Raw genomic sequence first — 23,055 nt, forward strand, 5'->3', positions numbered from 1 at the left:
GCAATACAAAAGCTTAAATACAACGACGTAAATAATTGTTTTAATGGAAATTATAAATACTTGTATTTACTGTGTAACATAACATCAGATGCAACAAACTGATCAGTTTAGTTTTCAGGTAAACCAGACTGTACAACATCCCCAAATTAAAATGCAGCTTCTAAATGCCATGGAAAAAAATCATACCCACATCTAGTTAGATCTGAGCCACGTTTATCATTAAGAATGTGTAAATAGTGTTTTAAATTGGCAATTGTGTAACAAGAAAATAATATTTTGTGCATCTGTAAGTAAGTAAGTAAGTAATTTTATTTGTATAGCGCTTTTCCAGACCAGGGTCACAAAGCGCTTAAACAATTAAAACAATATTCAATAAAGTATATACTTTAAAGGTCAAGATAAAACTGATAACACAACAGGACTTCCAGAAAATCAAGGAAAAGCCTGAACTGTTTCCTGCTCTAGGTCAGGTTGTTATATTTCTATATCCAAACAGAATTTCACTTTTCTGTATACTAAGTACTGCCGAAAGTACTGAGTAGTTGTTGGGTGGACCAAGAGGAATACTCTTTCCAGTGTATCCTGTGTCTACCCCAGGACCTCCTCCCCTTTGGTCATACTACCACAATAGGGAATATCTTAAGGACGTGTCCATGATAGAAGGAAGGACTATAATTTCCAAAAAAAAATGGATTTAATTAAAAAACCATCAAACATTCTATTAATTCATTTTTTTTAAAGGCCATCCATATGAAGCTGTTGTAAAAGGAAGATTCCCGAGTGTCCGTGAAGGCAGCACGTGTTGCCGCGGCAGACCGGTGACTGAGCGCCACTGCGCCGCATCACAGCGACCCTGCTGCGTCAGAAAACGCCGAGAAACGTTGCGGTTTTTCCACTTTCCTCTCTCAGTGACTCACTGCCAGCAGCCGAGCTGCGGATCCCCAGAACATGTAGGACGCGGCCGTGGTTGTATCCCCCCCAAATTTCTTTTTTTTTCTTTTCTTCTTTTTCTACTTTTAACCGGATAGTCCAGCGCCTGTGAACACACCTCGACACGTTCATTCATCCGCTCGCTCGTGGACTGAACTTTTGCGTGAAAACTAGCGGACAAACTCTTTTTCGTCGTCGGTGTCCGAAGGGGGCTTCGTGGGTGACATCTGAGCACTTTCACCATGAGGTAAGGAGCTTGTGCGAGTATTTAAAGATGGAACTGAGTGGGCGAAAAATGATGAAAGTGAGAAGAGGAGCGGAGGTGAAGGTTGGAAGATAAAGAGCCGACAACGTCACATGTTTAAAAAAAAAAACAAGCGTAAAACATGCAAAAAACACATTTTTTTGTGTTGCGTTTACGAACAATGTGTGTTTGGAAAAGGTTTTGTTTCTGCTCCCACTCCCACATACAACGGATTATCTTCCTCTCAGGAGATGGGCTGACATGTTCTTTGGTCATACTTCTGCCTCTTTAGATGACACATTTACAGCTGATGTTTCATACAACTATCAACCTAACACTACATTTGATCCCAGCTTGTTTTTTTTCATTCTTGAGTATACTAATAATAACTATATGTTCCAAACAAAAAACAGCTTCTCTTCACAAAGCATTGCAATAACATGATTTTCTCTATGCAGATGACACCTTAGAGTTGTAATGCCCATGTGGGTTAACTTGTGGTCCTAGTATCCATACAATGCTGGGTCTGGACTTGCTTGTCAAACTTATTGCTATCTTCTATTAGCATTGACCTCAGTGCATGCCATCTCTATCTGCAGTACAGATTACAGTGACACTTCTCAAGCATCATGTATGAATTTTATCTTACCATTCTCTGTCTCTGGATTCTTCTCTTGAGGTTAAGTGATATTATTGGAAGGTTTGTTGGCACAGCTCTAGTGTTGACACCTGGATCCTCTTTTGTTTTACTTTTACAACTTTAAAAAATCCTCTACCTGTGTCGCTTCAAGCTCAGCTGGTGCCATGAGTTTTCTTTATACAAGATTGTTTAAAACCAGTCATACAGTCAAGGATAGGCACGCAAGGGGCAACATCTTGAACACAATGCGATTTGCACTTTAGTTATTTATTTTTTCCAGGTAATATTCCATTTTTTTGCAAGGCTTTGCTGGTATTCATCACTATCTATGCCTCAAAACTCAAAAGACAACTTTGTTTTAATGCAAATACTTTCCCATATGATCTCAAATTCTGTCAGTTTTGGTAAGTATTCAGATCAACTCCTGACATGTATTACTAATATAAACTGGAGTGTCACATTGTCACTATTTTAAGTGTGGCTAAAATTAGTATTGAATTTCATTTTGAGCCAAATATAAATATCTCTTGCCAGGTTTGGTCCCCAGTCCTTCAGTTTGACACACAAAGTGTGTCCTATTCAATGCTATGAGTTCCAACATTTGAAATTGTTACAAGTATAAGAGCATCATCGTACAAATCCTCGACGCTTTAATTGATGTGTTCTAAAGTAAGAAATGGTAGCTGGAAAATGTAGTTACTTACTAAATACTTTGAAGTTTGTCAGCTTGTGTAAAGTAAAACATTAAGATTTCTTGAAAAGGAAATTAGATTCTAAACCGAATACATTATAGTAATCCTTTGCAGTTATTTGATACTAATTTCAGCCAGACTCTCTGTGTGGTTCACCAACGACTTCATCTCATCTTGCAAGACCCAATCTTTTCCTCCTTGCATCACAAATATGCATCAGCTCTACCATCGACCCCCTTATCGTCTCCATTGCCTTTTCGGATCTTTAAAGTGTCCAGAACTAGTGTTGACGGCTCTAATCTCTGCTTTCTAGAAATGCAGTCTGTTGAACCACAAAGCTTGACTATGATCACCAAGATGTCAAAATGCATTCGACTGTTTTGTGGTTTTTTTTTGTGGAGTTTAAATTCTTATTATAATAACAATTCAAGCCAATATGTGTTTTATTTTTTGTGCCCACTTTAAATGGCATCTAATATCTTTTCAATCTCAACCCATATGTGTGTCAATCTAAGAAAATTACATTTTCTTTAGATTTCTGATTACAAGAAACTAATTATAATGAAGTTATTGGTTACTGAAATCAAGATCAGTTTCTTCATACCAAGCTTGATCGTCTGTTTAAAATGGTTTTTAAATGTATCCGGTCATAGGATCGGATCTAGCAATGGTCACATCGGAGCTACTTTCATGCATGTTAATCTGAACGAGTGCCAAGTATTCAGTATACTGCAAGTGAAACACTGTCGACATCATTTGTAAAATTGTGCATCGTAAACTATGGAAGGAAATCAAAGTGCCTCGAGTAAACTCGCAAGGGGAGTACATACACATTCTATATGAGTTTCACAATTGTAAATCTCTGTAGCCTCCACAACGTTGTTGCTGTAGTTGGAGCATATGTTGTATTGAGTTCTGTATACATTTCTAATTCTAAGTCTGTCTTTTAGTTTAGGGTTTCCTGAATAGAGCAACAAAATACAATTCTTGTTGTCCAATCTGTGAATGATCAACTCAAGTTTTCTGTTTTAAAACTGATTAAACTGACTGACTGTCCAGCATTGAAGATGCTTCACCTTTTAATTTATAACTGCCTTCAACACTTGGACGACTAAAGAAGTCCTAAATAGATGATCTAACCTGGTGTACGAACACACGAGTGTGGCCGGACGGCCTCTTCAGCGAAGCTCATAATTGAAACCATCTGCCCGCGTCTCCGTCAGCCGAACTGTGGTCAACAATCATAGAGGTTGTTTCAAAACGGCCTCACGATATGTTCATATCCCACACGTCTGCTTTCATCTCACCCCTCCCATCATATCGCTTGTCCGACAAGACTCTATACTCGTGTTGAACCTTATCTGACGTTGTGTATCTCGAAGCCAGACTTCAAACATCACAGAACTGTTGACGTCGGCGGAAATGAAAGATATTTTTGCGTGTTATTGGTGGAGAAGACGGGAACATGTTTTCAGTAGGGAGGTGATGACATGTGTGTGTGCATGTTGGGGGTAGAGCAGGTGTGTGTGTGTGTAAGTGAGAGTGGCAGCCACAACTGGTTAACTTGTTCTGCTACCGGTGAGATTACCGCACATCTTCTAATAAAATTGAGCTAATGGCTACGCGGAGGCAAATGGACTTTAGCTTAACATGACTAGCATATATATTCTTTTTGTTAACGCATGATTTTAGGGCAACTTTTCTTAATAACTTTTCAGGGCAACACACAGTCATAAGAGTGACGCAATAGTGATTTAATGTGATCGGCCCTTGAACCGAAGTCAAAGGTGGAATTGAGTCGTCAGACCGGACGCCGTGACCTCTTCCGATCATGGCCGTCACACAGGTGGAAACACTCGAGCAGGCGTTCTTCCCGTCAAAGACGCGTGTCCGAGGTGCATTCCGAAACGATGAGGTCAACCGGGAACGCATGAGTGGTCAGTTAAACGGCGCTGTGTCGCGTCAAGCCGCACGTACAGCCGATGTCAGCTTATCTCGGGAGTCGTTAGATAAGTGGCATCGTCACGGTGACGGGAATGTGAAGTGTTGCCGTAATGAACCTTGACAAGGGCACCGAGGGCCCGAGTGCGTTCAAGGCTACATGACAGCAGCCAATCATGTCTCAAAGTGTTAAAAGGTTTAGGACCTGGTCGCCAAAAAGAATCGACCTTTGACTGGAAATAAAGCGTAAGGGGACATTGACGGATGAGATGATGGAAGATGTTAGTTTCGCTCCGTAAGTTGTCATTGGTGTTGCTTTTGTGTAGTGCTCAACAAGGTGTTTTATGAATGACTAAATTGTGCATCCTCTTTTACAACCTTCTAAATATAAACCTTATTTTGAAGCAGCTGTGATCAGCTGTTAATCCTCACAAAGTGAACTTTGTTTATGATATTGTAATAGTTTTTTTTAAACAGTTTTTGGTGAAGGAATGGTGATTCATCAGATGGATTTTTTTTATAATCCCTGCAGTGATGAAAATGATCTCCTGTTGATTTTAAGTGACATAAAAAGAGTAAAAAGCAGACAAACACAGAATCGGAAAGTGACGACAATGTCGCTCATATTCTCCTTGGGGAAGCTTCGATGTGCAGCTGCTGCCCCCCCTCACTTTGTCATCTCAGTCTTGTTGACTTTATTGCCGATCACACTTTATTCTTAGTCTTACTTGAGGCTTTGTGGCCAGTTGTCTCGCGAAGTAATACTACGATGCTGCATCTTAGCCATCAGATAAGGCCATCGGCCATGCAATAGAACCAAAATTACCTTATTATCCGGTGAAAATAGTACCGTTTATTAATGGTGCCCCTTTAATCTGGTGTCCTTTATAAGATGTCCTGGTGTTCTTTTCTGCATCTATTAAAGGTGGTGTAGATGATCGTTGCAGCTTTTTGGAGGGACAAATTAATTTGATTGACATATCATTTTGACAGGCCCCTCTAGATACAGAATGTGTTAGCCTCAAAATATGGCAATTCACATTATCGAAAACTACTTATTTTGTCACTCACAAGAAAATAATTTGGCTACCGTACGAGAGACCGCCGAAGAGCATCAGAGCATTTGTCTTTGAAGCAGAGATTTTCAGATATTAAACAAAAGGAATCCTGAGTAGAAAGCTTGATTGACAGCAGAGTTGTGTGTGTGTGTGTGTGTGTAGCCTGTGAGCGGTCCTTCTGGCTGTGCGGTGGGTTTGGCGAGGCCGTGCGACTGACATCAGTTACGGGCTGCGAAGAGCTGGAATGTTGTGAACTTGAAAGACGCAGCGGCGTGATGCAGTCATCACCGTCGACCTTATTCAAGGTGTTACGACCTGGAAAACACAATGTGACCCTGCTGCAGCGAAATGTCCCTTCATTCTACATGTCGAATCATACTGGAAAGATCGTGAGCTTGAAAAAAACAAAAGGCATATTCTCTAGCGTACGGCAGCACCTTCCTGCAGCTGTTGAAGGTTCTCTCCAGCTGTGGGCATGTGTAGCTTCTTGCCACGCGTCTGTGATCCGGACACAGTCTGTCGACTCGTCGCGTCGGCTGTTGTTTGGCTCTCCGATCAGCTGCATGCCCACGGTGCGCTCATCTGTGTGATTCGCTAGTGGGAGCTTTTATCAGGGACGCTTCATGAATGTGCATTTGTGTGCCAACTTCTCCCTCCTGCCCCCTCGCCTTACTTCCTCTGTGGGTTTATTGATGCCGTTTCAGCGCTTTTTTGGCCAACCTGTAGAAGAGAGCGCGAGGGTCTGACCCGACGCCGGGTTTCTACGTTTGTCAAGAGGCAACATGTTGTTTTAACAAGGCTCGTAACAACTGCTGGTTCTGTCGACATCGATACTCTATTCTCTAAAGACCCAGTGGTCCGTGAACACAACTGTTTTCAATGGAGGTCAGGTTTCTACTGACTTACTTGTCAAGGCCATAGCATAACCTTAAACCTCCTCTATATAATTACTCACTACCTTTGTGACCTTCTTTTGAGTTCAACGTCATTACTTGTATTTCATGCAGAACATTATCTCGAGCGTTAAATGCTTTACAAAATACCGTAAGACTGTACGACAAAGTGGTTTAAAACACTCGCCTCAACAATAAAAAATTCTGGTGAGGATGAGTTTGTTGTTTAGGTATGTACTGAAAACATCCTACAACGGTACTCTTTCTCATCGGTTGAATATATCACAAAACGAAAACCATATCGTCAATCATAAATGTTCCCTGATTTAAAGGTATTGTAAAGCTTAATAAAAGGGTTGTCATGGAACATGCAACCAATCGGATAAATTATACTTGAAATTCTAATCCAGGAGATCACAACAAACTTTGTCTGTCTGTGTGACATGTGGGTGAGGAAAATATATTTCTATGATATGCGTCATGGTGGAGTTGTGTTTATGGGTATTTGCAGAAGATACTGTAGATCTTTATTGAACTAAAACAATCTACCATTTCTTCAATACACCAAGCTGTAAAAAGCTGCCTGGTTGGGATTCCCTGTGTTTTTATCCTCCTCCTGATACCATTTGTAGTGGAGAGACAACTGAAACTGCACCACTATATTGTTAAATCATTAAAAACAAAATGACTTCTTGTTAATTGAACTGATAATGCGTCCCTGGTTGTCACAAATATTCCACAGACTTCTTGCTGTATATGCAAGAAATAAATGAACAGCTGTTCCTCAGTCTGAGAGCAGCTTTATAGACTCTTCCAAGAAGCCGCCCGCTGTAATGTGGACTATTACCAGACAAAACAACTTCCATCAAAGCACAGAGAGGAATTCCACTGCGTTCTATGTTGCCAATAAAACTATTTTCCACATGTATACTCGATAGAATCCAAATCCTTTGTTGTACAACACAAAAAACACGCTGCTCTTCTTCAAACATCTGTTTTTCCGAATCATGTTGTAGTTCTCTTGTTTGGCTATGAAAGTTCGTGTTTAACGAAGAAGGAATCTCTGGATCAGAAAATAAACAGTTATTTACAAACTAGTTAAATGATTCCTGAGTGTTTAACTTAAAAGATGCAAAAACAATATGTTTAAATAGGAGACTTGATCGTGTACTGTACGTCACAGTAAGGAATGCCATTTGTACCAATAACACCTCGTCTCTGATCCCTTTGGGAAATTATGTCCGAACGTTGACTGATCATCACAAGTTTTAGGTCATGACCAATAGAATATAATACCCTAAAGTGCCAATTTACTTTGACTTTTTACTCTTTTTGCTCTGGCTGCTGCCCCCAACTCAACCTCCGGGTTTGAGGTTGACTTTAGAAAAGGACGTCATTCTTTCTGCTTCATCTACCACAAAACTGGGCTCTTGTTTCAGTTTGTGTTTAAGTGTGAAGCATCTTTTAAGTCGGAGGCCATAGTTCCCAGTAGGAAACATGGGATGCCTTAAGTATGGATATCAAACTGTCTATATTGCTGGTTTTAGACCAAAAAGAAAAAAAACATTTCAGTGTCATTATAATTAAAAGAAAAAATGTTTTATTATATATTTTTTAATAAATACAAACATTCATACAGCCATGATGGATGGATTTTTCACAAGCACACATTCTCTATGCTCCTGCACTTACCAGGCAGAGCCACTCACACACTCCATCAAATACACACTTCAGCCCCAAAATAACACCAAAAGGGCATGAGACCCAAAAAGCATGTTGTGATGAAACATTGTCAACTTTACAAGTATTGTGTTGGGTTTTTTAACAAGAGAACAAAAACAAAACACTTAGACATCTGGCTCCCAAAAACAATAGAGTCACAGGAGATTACAATGGTAGTGTTGTGTTGTTAAACAGGAACTTGCCTAAAGGAAAAAGCTAATATTAAGATGATGTTTCTACTGTCATTGACCGGGTTTTTGAATTGCATGTTTAAGTTTTCCCACACACATCCGCATATAGTAGTACTATGAATGAACTGTTAAACATCAAACTACATTTGTGAGTCTAATTAATCTGTGAAACGACATTAAACTCACCCTTGTTTATTCACGCACTGCAATAAATCAACATATGTTTACGAGGTCATGAAAAACGCCTCAATATAATCTTCATATGCAAACGATGAATTCAAGGCTGTAGGGATAATATAATAAATTAACGAAACACACTCACTTAACGGTTTTCACAATTAACCAAGATACGACATGTATGGGCTGTCTAACAACTACAGATAAAAACATCAGTAAACCTGTGGTATTTTACAGTATCAAGGAAACAAGAGGCTCCACTGTTTACAAAGGCATCGCCAAAACCAACGAAGACTTTCTTTTCGAAGCATCCTTTGCTCGATCTTAAGGTTCTCCTAAGAGGGTAGTTATGACCGTGTCTGAGAAACGCCCATATCTTGGCGCTTCTTCTTATTTGAACCCTTCTTAAGAGCCTTCTTATGTCCTTAAGAACAATGGGATCTGGTAAACCCGACCATTTATGTTTAATACCTCGATTAGCTTCCTTTTAGGGAGGATGTTGGGCAACCATAACAGATTCTGGAGCCACATTGATGCTTTTTTTCAGCACCCGAACACCCTGAACTGCAAAAAGCAGTCAGGACTTGCATCTGATTTAACTCCCATCTTTGTCAGCACATGAGCAATTCAATGACATTAGAGGATCAGTTGTTTTTAACGCTAAATTAGTGAAATGGTATTTAACTATGTCACAAATGACCGATGTAAACAAGTTTGCCAATGAGTTCAAACTTGGGGCGAACATAATCTCACTTGCCCCCAGTCTCTCGTGAATACTTCTGTCATCAGAGGCCGTCGTCCTGGCAACGGCAACAAGGTTGCCTCATCGACACTCTTTTGTTGAGCCGTGGCGGCCTCACCGGTTCATGAATGAGACGAGGGCAGGGATAAGAGTTGCGTTTTCAGGAAGGCCAAGGAGTTTTTTTTGGGAAATGGGTCGTGCTCTCCTGCGTCAGGCCTCATTTGGCCCCTATAATGAAGCGGGGCCCGCACAAGACTTTTCTTTCCCCCCCCAAACAATAACGTTGCAGTGGGATCATGTGACGGCCGGTCCCTGCGGTCAGGTGTACTCATCGGAGCGGACCGAGGGGGATGGACACTGACCCGCCGGAGAGGACTGTGTGTCCTCTGCTAGAACTTGACACCGGGCCATGGTGCAATGGAGTAACTGTATATCTCAACTATATCCTCACAACGATAAATCATTTTTCTCTCCAACTTATCGTCGTGCCCTTCAAACACAGCTGGTCATTCACTCTCTTCATAGTTTCTACACCAGAACTCATGTTAAATTCATTGCTTACAATCTTTGAAGTTCTTCAACTGGATTTTGTTTTTAAATGGTAAGGGAATGTTTAAAAAAGATGAATAATACATGTAACTATTTTGAAGCTCATGGTCATAGCTTAATCTAAAGTTGACTGTTTTTACTTAAGTAATCCCCTAAGAAGTTAAATTTGAAACAAAGGTTTATCAGCATTTAAGTCATACGTTCAACAAGTGATTGTGACTCAACTTCGGTTCCAATGGACGGCTGTGTGGGAAACAATTTTCTAGTTGTCAAATTGAAACGCACGGCGGCGTCTGTGTGCGGATGCTCGCCTGAATTATTCATGAGTATTTCTTCGGTGGCCAGCTCACGGCAGATCTGTCTCTTCCCGTCTCTTCATGTCCACTAATGCTGATCAGTAATACCGTCTTCTGACGACCCCTGCGCCAACAAACCTGCATCGACGTGGGAATACATTTATAGCATTAATAGAATAAAGGGTCATGACCCGTGAAAGTGTCTTAAAAAGGACAGTTGGTTGAAGATTAAGTTCCAATAGTTGCACTAATAATCGGTAGGCTGGCACAAGGTATGGCGATATGGGTTAAAAAAAAGATTGCGATTATTTAGATATTATGTGTTTGACTCAATATTGTACTACATTCAGTATTACGACTTATAAAATATGAATAAAGAAACTTTATACGATCTATTATTATTAAATACAAACAATCTGTTACCGCATTATTCTAGTGTCAAAAAGCTTTTAGATACATTTGGTTCCTACTATTCATTTGTTGATCAAATTCTTGCAGTAACGAAACATTGTAATATTAAAAAATATTTATATATATATATAGAAAATATTTTTGTCGTTTCAGCTTTTGGCGATAACTTGAATATGATGTGTTGTTGAACTTTATAACCTCTTTCTATTTGAGCTCTTTCAATTTTTTGAAATGTGCCTCAAAAAAGTTTATAGATATAAATGAACATTTCGGTTTTACTTCTAGAAAAGTTGCACTGAAAGTCAACCCTACAGCTCCAAGTCTAAAAATAATATTAAGCAGTTTGTTTGTTTGTTCTGAACTCGAATGCACCTTCAGGCGGTCCAGAAGAAAGCGTCTCCTGTCCTAGCTGTGGTCAAACCTAGTCTGGGTCTCGACCCTCTAATCCCTCCTGACTATCAAGTTAACCCCGCTCCTGATTTCCTACACGATAAACCAACAGCTTACCACTGCAGAGCCCCAGATCACACAGCAGGAAGTCGCTGTTGTTTAAGGACCAGGACAGGAGCTGAAATATTCTCTTGTCGTGGAAGTCGTCACTTTAGTCTAACAGTCATATTTCAGAAATCTGAATTAGATTTTTCATTTTAATTTTTTAGATTTGGATGATGTTAGCTTGATTTGTTGATCAATGGGTTCTTTTGGGTCAAATCAGTTTGTGCTCCAAATTGAGAAAGCTGTAATCTTGTGTAATCTGACTAATGTTTTCTGTGGAGATTAAGATCTAAGTTGGACCTGATGGACCTCACTGAGAGCTGTCTGGAATGCTCTTCCTAAGAGATCTTCGATGCGTGTCTGAGCTAATAAAAAAGGGTGGTCCGTCCAGGCCGTCTAAGACTAGCATCAGGTGCGTGTGTTCATGAACTCGCATGTCACGCCATCTTAACACGAACACCAAACACAGTTTGTTGACCAGAGACTCTGAAGCCAAAACAGCAACATATTTATTTAAATACGTTATTTGTATATAAGAATAAATAATTTAAAAATCCCATTATAATGCTGTTTGAATTAAGTTTTTCTCTTTTTTTTCAAACTCATCCCTTAATGTTAACCCAAAAACACCCAAACCAGACAGAAAATAGAACATAAGCTTTGGAACAATCTTCCTCTCTCTCTCTCTCTCTCTCTCTCTCTCTCGCTTGATGGATCTATTGACTCCTTCAAGAAACATCTCAAGACATTTTTATTCGTGCAGACTTTTCCTTGATTTTCTGAGACTCTTGTGTTCGTCCAGGGGTTGTCTTGACCTTTTGGGTATTTATTTTATTGGGTATTTTTTGATTGTTTAAGTGCTTTGTGACCCTGGTCTAGAAAAGCGCTTTATAAATACTACTTACTTGCCTTTAAAATCTGTATCAGCATTAAAGCAGTTTGTGCTTTAAAAGAAAGCAAACACCAGAAAATAAAAGGGAATTAAATGTATCTACATGTGTTATACCCTTTTAATCCAATAATACAGCCTCCGTTCTGGCTCTGTACCAACGTCCCTTGACAAGGTCTTTATTCTGAGTCCACTTAAAGTGTCATAAACCTGACAAGTGATCTGTATTCTCTCTGTCAAACCTAACAAGTTGGACAAGTTAATAAGTGAGGCAGCTATTAATGTTGGCTTAGATTCCGACGGCATGTTTTTTTCACCAGGCTGCTTTGAGTCTCACCATGATGGTGGTTTGACTTGTTGTTTTATTTTCATTATTTGCTCTGCAAGTAATGAAATGACCCCAATTAGTCAAATGCAGTTTCAGCTTCTCCAGCAGTGCCGAGCGCGAGTGTGTATCACATTTCGTCTGTTGTATTATGCGCCTCGTCACCGCGGGCAACAGATGTCATTGGAAGTAATAACTGGATGGAGCTCAAGTGGCAGTCTGTAACCGTCCTATCAAAATAAAGCCGAGCGGCTGTCGGCAGAGCCGAGGGATTGGTGGTGAAAATCAAACGAGACGATGTCACTGGTCGTGCTGTGTTGAATAACACAATAAACATCACGGTCTGGATTAAAAAAATGAGGTGGATTTGTTGATGGGATTACTCTGGAAAGTATGACATATGTTTAAGATTATAATAATAATAAAATGATGTCTTTTCACATCATTTGTATCAGTGAATAATTTGTTATCATTTGTTAATAAAGACCATTGAGACCCTCAAAATAGAAAGTGCTGCAGGACTACTTTATGAGAGAAGGACCACTTTGCTTTAATCTCCACCAGCATTTATTAAATAATGTATTTACCTTATAAATGTTGAAGCATTTTAGGTTTGCATCTTTGCAGTGAAAAAAAAACAGTTTAACTGACTTAAAATGATCATTATCTTGAACATTCTTCCCCTTTTAAAAAATTATATTAAAACAAATGAATTTGAATGTTATTTAAATAAATATACCTTGTAGCTCGTTGTTGTTGTTATTATCAATCTTCTTTTAATCAATCAGTCATAAGCTTTTGTGTCATCATATTTTTCATCATTATATCTATTTCAAAATATATATTTCTCTTGTTTTTGTATCTTGGAATTGAAAAAGAGCTTCAGATCGGGGAGAAAAGATACTGTAGAGCTAAAAACTCATCCGGGAAGTCGTTTCCACATGTTTATTTTTTAAGGCTACAGAGCGAATACTAACCAGGAAGCGGAAATCCCCATTTTATATCAAATAACCACAAATGTCAATTAAGTGGAGGCAGAAGCTTAGAATCGTACATAAAGGAGAAACCAGAGCAAAGTGTTCATCTGAAGTTGACTAAAGCAGACTCAAACTCATCTTTATTTGTAGCTTCAGAAAGAAAGCATGAGCAACAGTGACAGTGCAACAGTGTTTGTTCATTTGTCCCGCTGTGTGTCACACAAACATTCACTTTTGCAGTTAGTGTTGAGTTGATTTTTCTGTTGTTCAGAATGTCGTCGGCTCCAAAATAACACGCTACCCTGTCGCCCACGAACAACACATTGTTTTAAGAACTAAACCGGAACTCTTATTTGTCTAAAGTTAGTCAAGATCTGGCTAAAATAAATTATCAAAAAAGAAGGGAAAGGTTGAGTCACTCGCTGATGTTTGACCCTTTAACTGAGAAACAACAACAGTTAGTGAAGACTGGGGGGGGGTTTAACAGCTGTGATGGTAGTAAGAGGACAGATGGACAACCACCTGTTTCACTCAATGATGTCAAATTTAACAAGGCAGATAAGAATATATGTTTGAAAGCCAGCATTTGTTAAGATGGCTGCTGACTGCTACACTGTGACTTGGATTGATCCAAAGGTTCTTCCTGCAGTATCCAGGCAGAACTTTGTGGTACTTTATGTCAATTCGACAATACACAGGAGATACACCTGGTTATAAGGCACATATTAGTACTGATACCTTAAGTGCATTTTCTGATGTAAATATTTAAATGAAAAGAGAACGCATACTGATAAATACAATAGAGTCCAACATCTATTTAAGACGCACTTCAATCATTATTTGACTCGCTCAAGCTGTTGTTGGGGTTTAAAATGTTCCAGAGTGCAATTCATAGCATGGATAGGTTAACTTGAAGTTGTTCATCAACTTGCTTCTCATGTAGAACAATCAGATATTTTTGCATTTTTGTTTTTATGTAGCTTAATGTTGCTAATGCTGCTTTGAACTCCCACTATTACGTCTGTCTTTTAGTAGAATAACTTAACACTAGATACAAAGATTTCAATAACATTTATAGGAAACTATCACAACAGGGCAATAAACGGATACAGTCACATTTTGGTGTTTTCGTTTGGATCCTGGAATCATTTAAGGCTTTATACTCACTGTGGTGTAGAACAAGCTAGTTCTCAAGTCACCCAATTACTCTCGTTGATTTTTCAAATATTGAAAAATGACAAATTAATTTGGAGTAAAAATAAAACATAGGTTTAAATGCACTCTTTCTAATCCCCCCCCCAAAATGTTTTCTCAAGGGATCAATACAGTCTATACATCTCTCTTGCTGGTTCTCTCTGTCCTATTGTTGTGATTCGAATAATTCCACTTGTTCATTGACATCTAATTTAATTAAATTGATTTGTACATCCAATGGAAATTGTGTGTTGACACCTGATGAATAAGGAAGAGCAGATGTATATCAGTTACTGCAGTAAATGGCTCTTTAATCCGAGACTCGAAGTAGAACTTCATTTTGCTGAGTTCAATTCCCTTCAAAATAAAAGCAAATTACATTTTGCTTAGGTGTTCTCCTTCTACAACCCAATTTTAATGTCTCTGTAACCTGTTTTAAAGTGTAAATATAGCCTTAACCTTGTATTTGGGTGGGATTTGATCTGACAACCTCCTTCAACAACATCAATGTTGCTGGTTCCGTGTATCTTGTGCGGAGCTGCGGAAATAAATCTCCTCCAGCCTCTATTAATCTGCGGCCAGTGAACCTTGCCAGGAAGCTTCATCAGCCATTTCACAGTTACTTGACAAAATCCTGCTTGTAAAACAATAAAGAAAAAAAAAAATCAGCGTTCCTCAATCACTGCCGTCTTTGTTCATTCATTTACATGTGGCTCATCTCCTCACCTTCCTTCTCCCACGCCTCCCCCCCTCTGTTTCTCACACCCACGCCAACAGATGGACGAGTGTTCTTCACTTCCAATCTGCAAACGTGGCCAATTTATTCAGGCGCTGACATCGGTCAGGACCAGAGTGTTGGTCCAGATTTTTACTCGTTCGTCCTCCGGCAAATCCGGGTCAAGAATTTGTGGCTGTGTTTGCTGCTTATGCTGAATCATACCATTGTTAAAAGAAATCGACTTAAATAATAAAAGTGCATCTCTTCAACAAGAACTGTCCAACAATGCTCTGATCCTCTCATCACGCTTGGGTCTGTTGAAGGTGCAACAAGCATGTCCAGGTTCTTCTGATCAAGTTCCAAGTAAACCATGTTTCAATTGGCAAACATAATTTAGGACATTGATGTTGATCATTGATGGAAAATCAAATCACATGTTTGTTATATATTGGAGCCCCAGGTAATCGTTATGCTTCAATTGTTATGGAATTTACTTTGTTTTGGATCAATAGCGTTGTGTAAAGTTGTGTTTACCTCTTTAAAACGTGACGAAAAAGTAGTGAAGTCCTCATTTATAATTGAATCCAGCATTTTTTTGGTTTCATTTTAACCATGTCCCACCTCATCCTCCTCTCTGATGCTGTGATTCGATTACTGCTGTTGCCAAAGAGATGGAACAATAGAAGCCATGTTGTTGCACAGACTTTAGTTAAGTGTTTGAAATAAAAGTTTAATAAAAGTAGTCTGGCGTCAAAGCCTGACATTGTATCAATCTAGATTGTTTGAATAGATTCTTCACGTGTTTGTGTTGATTTCAGATGTTTGACTGTGGAACTATCGGGCCTCAATCTTTCTCAATAAAATAATATTTTTCGGACCAGACTTTGGGCCCCGAAATAACTTTCCCGCCAAGCATGGAAAATCTCCTACTTCAAGTGTGTTTATCTTCCAATAGAGTTACACGTCTGGATGCGTACTGAGGGGGAGGTCTGGCAGTGATGCTGGATTAAGGACTAATAAAAAAGTGTTGAGGGGGATCCAGGCCTGAGTTCTGTAAATATTTGCCTTAATTGAAAAAGTGCAAAGTTAAGCAGGTGAGGGGAGGAGAGCTGGACGTTTCTGTTTCTCTTGCAGCGTCTCGGGCCAACTTCTAGTTGTCTTTGGGAGATTCCTTTATGAGCCCAGATCTCTGTGTAAACACATCAACACTGCGGACTAGTGGTGGGTCTTCACACTGTTGAGAAGGACCAACCTTTGAAGCATATGTGCTCAAACCATTTCAATGGAGAAATTATAAAGGGAACGGGATTAGAAACAAAATAGAAAACGAAATGTTGTAATTTATCACCAGGTGTAATCAACATTACAATAACATTATATAAAAACTGTTTTCTATGTACCGTGGTTTTCGCACATTGTCGATTAATGTTCTACTTTTTCAAAACTTTGTTTTATATATAACATATAAACAATTTCCCAAAGGAGACCTCCTGAGGGATCAATAAAGTTTTACCTTTTTTTTTTAAAATGCTCCAGGTTATAAAGGCGCATTAAGCGAAGCAAAAATGTCTAGTAAGTTCGTTCAGTCAGTCAAACTTTGTTAAAAAACTTTCACAATAACTTTCAACCTGCTTCAGTTGGAACACGTAAAAACCCACCTGATAAATGAAATGTTAGCGCATTTAAAAATAACTCTCAAAATTGTTCAGTTATAACACCTAAAATATAACTGAATACACACATTTTTTGTTCATTCCTCTTCCACAAATCCCTCAATTTCTTTATCTTAGTGTCAGAGTTTAAAAGTTGAGCACTTGTTGTTGTTGTTGTGGTTACGGTTCGTATCGCAAGAATAGTTTGTTGTGTTGTGTGTGTTTTGATGGTGAACTGCACGGCAGGAGGAACTACATGAGTTGTTAAATAAAACCAAGAACGCTCATTATAACTCTGACTATTTCTTGAGTCCTTCACACAAAAAATGTTTATATTAATGTATATATTAGTCAAGACTATGGTCACCATAATGCTGCGAGCAGTACAACCACACAAAAATGCCTCAAGATCAGTAAGAACAAAACAATTAAATTGAAGTTATAAAGTGCTTCAGATTATGGCACAATGGCTTTTAAATGTCACTGGAAAATATGGTACATTTCTTAATTTTATTGAAATGTACCATATATATAAAAGATCTATAGACAAAACTTGAAAATCCTATTTCTTTCATTTACTTTGAAGGGGAAGAAGTACTCAAGAGAAAAAGAAGATAAATGGAAAGAGGGAGAACATTAAGAAAACCAAGAGCCAGTGAGTTTCTCCTGGGACTTCATGAGCGCTTCATAAATGCAGTGAAGGATGATGCATACATGTAATAACTGGGTGATATTTTATTGAATTAATTTATCCATATATTTTTGCACTCGATAAACGATTTTAATCATTTTTTCTCTAAAGACAAAATAAATTCCATAACAAATTCTGCTTTTATCATGTTTTACTTTGACGATGAATGTGTTGTGAAATAAATTGAGCTTAATGTAGTATTTAAAATTAAAAAGTGGGGAAACAAAAGTCATAGTTAGTTGCTGGAGAACATAAAACTTCTCATTGTCCTGTAATTTTCTGCTGTTGTAGGTTTTGAGTGAACATTCACAGAGTTGAACGCATGGATGCAGATGTTCCTTGTCTTGGTTTCACAACTCACCTTCTAAAATGAGATCCAGGATCGAAAATATTGCAGCCCTTGTATATCACATGACCTCAGAGTTGGATTTCTCTTGTCCAGTCCTCACAATGGAATGTGCAATAATATACACAACGCTAATAGTCTCCTTAGTCACAGGATTTTTTAGTCCTGACTCTGACTACTGGATTTTTATAGGACCTGAACTGAGAGCCATAAATCAAAGCACAACTTCCATATTTAAACTAAAGTTACTTGTCTCATCCTCGCAGTTTCATTGCAACATGTTCACCTGCTTTAAAGTAATTAATTTCTAACCAACAGATGAACAAATGAAAAAATGTTTAAGATCTAAAGCTTTTATATAGGATTGTATATATTCAAAGGTAATTTACTTGCCTCACGTTACTTTTACTGCTTGATAAGAAAGGACGATTACATCACCAATTCTCGCTCATTCCCAGTCTTTTGTTAATATTAAATAGCTCTCATACTTCTTCATCAACTCCTTTTCTTCTTATCGAATCCATTCGTTCCGACCGCACGTGGAGTCCATCTGGACTTCTTATCCCCATGAATGAGCTGCCGAGTCCCATAATAACTGTCACAGTCACAGAGACGGCTCTAATGTGTAACGCCGTCCGCTCCCAGCGGTTCAGACATATCCCAATTTGGAAACTGCACCTTGCTCGCTGGGCCATCAAATTGGCAATCTCAAGGTAAGGACGGTGTTATTTAGTGAGAACATGTGAGCTGCTGCCCGGAGAGGAGAGGGGTCAGAGAGTGGCAGTCGGTAAGAGACTCGAAGTAGAACGGCGTCTAGTAAATTGCTTTCTTACGAGGGGGTTCGGGGCTAACTGGGAGGAAGACCATTGTCATTGGTTTTTGAAGTCACTTCGAATGGTTCTTTTGAGTCTAGTGTTTTCCTTAGACCATGGTTCGATAACAAAACTTGCACTAAGCAACTAGCCCGAGGATGGAGAAGTTTTAATCACAACTCTGAATATTTTTTTAGTGTGTAGACTCTTTTAAAAGAGATTTGGCCATCGCACCCTCAGGCTGCCACACAATTTTATTCATAGTGAATTTCAGGCGATAACGCACGTCCAACTACTATGTTAGTAACTCAACTGCTGCCTTGATGCTTGGGTTGCTCAACTGTGATAGAAGCGTCACACTATATAATACCAGTGTTCTGGTCTTGTTCATTTTCAGAAATAGGGTTTTTACACCCCTTTTTCCGGTGTTCTTCGTTCAAATTTATAGATTTTCCCCGGTTTCTTTAGCCCGAGCAGAGGTAAGCGCCGCCGACGCTGCCGATCCAAGCCACGGTGGAAACTGTGCAATTCGCCCATGTTTTTTTTTGTACTTTCGTCATGTGGAGCACACCCGCCCAACATCAACAAACTCGATCTACTTCCTTTTCAAACTCTTCAAAAAAAAAAGGCAGAAGTAAATATTAACACACTCGTGAGAGCATAGAAGTCCGTTACAGTGGCGTATATGCGCCATTCAGAATTACAAACACGAACATTCGGATTCACACGGGATTAGTATTATCAACCGACGTCTGTGTTTGGTGAATTAAAGTTGGTCATTTGCAGCGGAATTATTACATTACAAATCAAAGGCATGACACATTCACACGGGATTAAAACTCAGACATTCTCCGTAATTATTACAAATACTTATTATTAATACTTATCCCATGCGAATTGGACATTAGACTGTACTTTTAAAGCCAACTCCCAGGAAGTGGCCTCCATTTGTATTTCAAACTCCATATTCTGGGGACAACACTGTAATCCTTTAGGGGTCTAAGTCACCTACCTGAACACATTTTTTACTTAGCAAACAGGAAGTCTGATTTCGATATCGTCTTTTCATTCTTTGAGCCTTCATCTATCTTAATTATCTCTGTCTTTCATTACCAGACAAATTAATTTCCTTCAACATCAGTTTTTAATCCTTTGTTGACATCGATCATCTCTGTCTTTTATCTTATCTCAAATTCTGACATCTTTATAAGTCACCATATCAGCATGAACATTACTTTGATTTTCAGACAATTATAGGCTATAGATTCGCCTTCGCATTCATTTGACACATGTAGTTTATAGAGTTCTCTTGAGATGTTGTTACTTAAATACATCTTCCTCTGTGAATTCATTTGCGTCAGAAACCCATCTGCAAATGATTCTCTAATGCAAGGGGTGTCAGTCGACCCAGCAGTCGAACAGTGATTGTAATGGTCAATCTTTCCCAGACTCTCCCTGATTTCCCAGTGAGTCTGCTCTAGTAAAGACCTCTGGCCTGTTTCTCCCACGTTGGAAAGAAAAGTGTATCACCATAGAGACCGAGCTTGTAGTTGCTATAGCATGAGAGGTGAGTTAAGGAGAAGCCGGGCAAGAGAGAGAGAGACTTTTCGGATGGGCAGTGTGAGAAAAGAGTGGACGTCAATGGAGGAGTGGAGGGAGAAAGGATGCAGGGATACTGATGAATGAATGAATGAAGAGAGTGTTCCAGAGCTTGTTGAGGGAGAACCAACGCATTCTGTTTAATCAAGTTGTACATGATGTAAATTGAATTGATATTCATACGCAAGAAAATCATTGCAGATCAATGCGGCTTAACAAAGATGAAGTTGGTACGCTGTAAACGTTTTTGTTCCGTTTAGACTGCAGTACTTTTAACCGTCTCTCAGAAGTTTTAAATGACTGTGATCATGTCGTGCTTAACGGATGAGATCTGGACCAATCACCATGTCATCTGGACTTCATGTTTGGTCTGAGTCAACAGAATCTCCAGAATGTGGGGGGATTTTCCAGTAGTTGGAAGCGCTGTACATATTTTCTTAATCACTGTAAACAGTAATTCTAACAACATTTTTCTCTAAATATCGTAAAGTAAGACTCGTTTCTGGACATGGCAGGTTAATGCAAGTTATTATTCATCATTATTTTTTTTACTTAAAGTAAAAGCAAATACTTGATTGTAGCTTGAAAGCCAAGTCACAGTATAAGACCTTTTTTTCACATGTAGACCCTTGAATAGGATTGTTCAACATACAGTCAAGTATCTTAGATTCCATGAAGTTCATAGTTGACGTCCAGAGGTTACTGTTGAAGGAAAGTCCAGATGTTTTTGAAAACATTTACTGCTGTTCTTCTATCATGTTGGCATTCCAAATTAAAATATTGATTTTGTGGCAATCTCTTACTTGGAACCTGTTTATATTGTTAGCAACATTCAAACTCAAGCATGTTGATTTAAACCATCTGTGTTTAGACGGAGTCGGGATATCGACCCACGGCTCTGACAAGAGTCTATGGAGGACTTTCCGTCTTCCATTTCACATTTATGTCTCACTTCATAACTCCTCAAGGGGCAGAAAGCTTTCAGTGTTTTCCGAATATAGGTCAACCGAAGGCCGTGCAGCTCATGACTCCACCACTGTGGAATCAATAAAGCAGTTTGTACCGTAAATAATTCTAACAGCAGACGGTCCATATAACTCTATATATTTGCTGCAGGCGTCCATCACTCAACTGGACACGAAATGGACCAATTACTCAAGAGCTTCTTAAAATTAAAGGCTGGCTTTTTCGTTTCCCGGACCTTCCGTTCGTACCTCCTAATGTAAAACTTCAAATATTTTTAGTGGTTATAGAAGACCCTTATTCACAGCTCCATTGAAACCTGCTAATATCCGCTCTCCAGGGTTTGGTCAGCACATGAGGTATCAGTTTGGGACTCCTGAGACCACCACACGCTGGTCTGGAGCCAGCCCAAGCTATTTAAGAGCTGACCTACTGCGGCAGTGAACATGAACGACCAGTTTATCCAGAAAAGACACACCAGATACCTTTGAACTTCGACCCCAGTGGCGCTTGTTCACAAATCCTCTGACCTATATATCCTACTAGGGCCGAGGCCACATGTGAGTCAGGGGGTGTTACTGATAAATCTCTCTATGGGTCTTTCGCAGAACTGCGTGGTGCAACCGCGGCTAAATGAAATGCAAGTGTTGCAGTCTACGATCACGTATTGAGCCAAAACACCTGAAAGTGTTGCTGTATTGACCCGAGAAATGTTGTTTTCCAGTCTCAGTGCAGGAGAACTTCAGTGCAGGAGAACTCCAGGCACGGTTAATATATTCAAGCTATTCATTGATCCAGCAGACTTTTACTTCTGCCTCACAGCCAGTTACTGTGATTCCAGATTGAGACATTTTGAAGCCATTTTGCCAAGTTTAATTACACAAATTATGTCAGCACTGATATTTTGTGGATGTTAAGGTTGCATGGTTACTTTTTATTAGGGCTGTTGAAGCTTGCATTTATTATTAATTTTAGCACAAAATGTTTTATTATTTAGTTTAAATGTTTTCTGTGCAAAAATTAAGGATTTATATGAAAGAGCAACAGTGAAAAACCCAACTTTCCTGACTCGCATGTTTCAAATGTTAAAGTTGCAGTAAGTCCCTCATCATGACCATGTTTTGAAATTATTACTTTACAAAGATTTCCCCCAAATGAAATCACGAAGAACGAGAGGTGTTGAGAGCAGAGTCCATTATGACGTAATAAGGGCTTCACTCCTCCTCCTGTCGGCTGTTATCACGCCTGCTTTGTTTATACAATGAGTCCCTTGGATGTGGAGATTTCCAGGATTGATGACGGGCAGCGACAAACCTTGATGCTTGACCAATCACAGCAGAGTGAGTGTGGCCATGGTAGACAAGATTCCATCTCCAGAAAAACAGTGTTTTAGTGGGCGGGGCTTAAGGGAATTGACTAATGTGAATGAAAAGAGTTTTGTACAAACAGACACATACTGATGAGTACAATAGATGTCCAAGATCTATTTAAGACATGCTTGCATCAACAGTTTAGGCAATGAAGTGATCAATGATTAAAGGTAAACTAATCTAGTTAAACCAAACATTTTTATATATATCCAGTGGTTGGTTATCATTACAGGGGGATGAAGAGTCATTATGTGCGGTGGAGATTCATGAAAATATATTAAAAAAACAAAACATTTTCATCATTGTTACATCTTCAAGTCAAATGTTTTTGCTCTCATTTCTTCCCCTGAATCTTGGAACATTCCATAGCAGAGATGAGGTTCACTGAATCATGCTTTAATGAAAGGGAAACATTTCAACATTCAATCTGACTTCAATTTTAAAGTTTTAGCCGATTTTTCACATCGGCTATGCTAGCTTTTCACCAGCAGTATCAATATCTGATCCTTATATTAGCCTTGTATCTTAATTAAGTGAT

At 39.0% G+C, this 23,055-nt stretch overlaps 1 protein-coding gene across 1 annotated transcript in view; it reads left to right on the plus strand.

Annotated features, from left to right (window-relative positions):
* The first annotated feature begins 767 nt into the window (after window positions 1-767).
* Window positions 768-23,055, plus strand: part of enah (ENAH actin regulator) — an 81,428-nt gene continuing 59,140 nt past the window's right edge. The window contains exon 1 of the mRNA XM_087805219.1: window positions 768-1,177. Within this exon, the coding sequence (XP_087661345.1) occupies window positions 1,173-1,177 (5 nt within the window). The 5' untranslated portion in view covers window positions 768-1,172. The remainder of the gene's footprint in view (window positions 1,178-23,055) is intronic.

The sequence above is a fragment of the Callionymus lyra genome, chromosome 13 (genome assembly GCF_982586985.1).
Source record: "Callionymus lyra chromosome 13, fCalLyr1.hap1.1, whole genome shotgun sequence".
NCBI classification, from domain to species: Eukaryota; Metazoa; Chordata; class Actinopteri; order Syngnathiformes; family Callionymidae; genus Callionymus; species Callionymus lyra.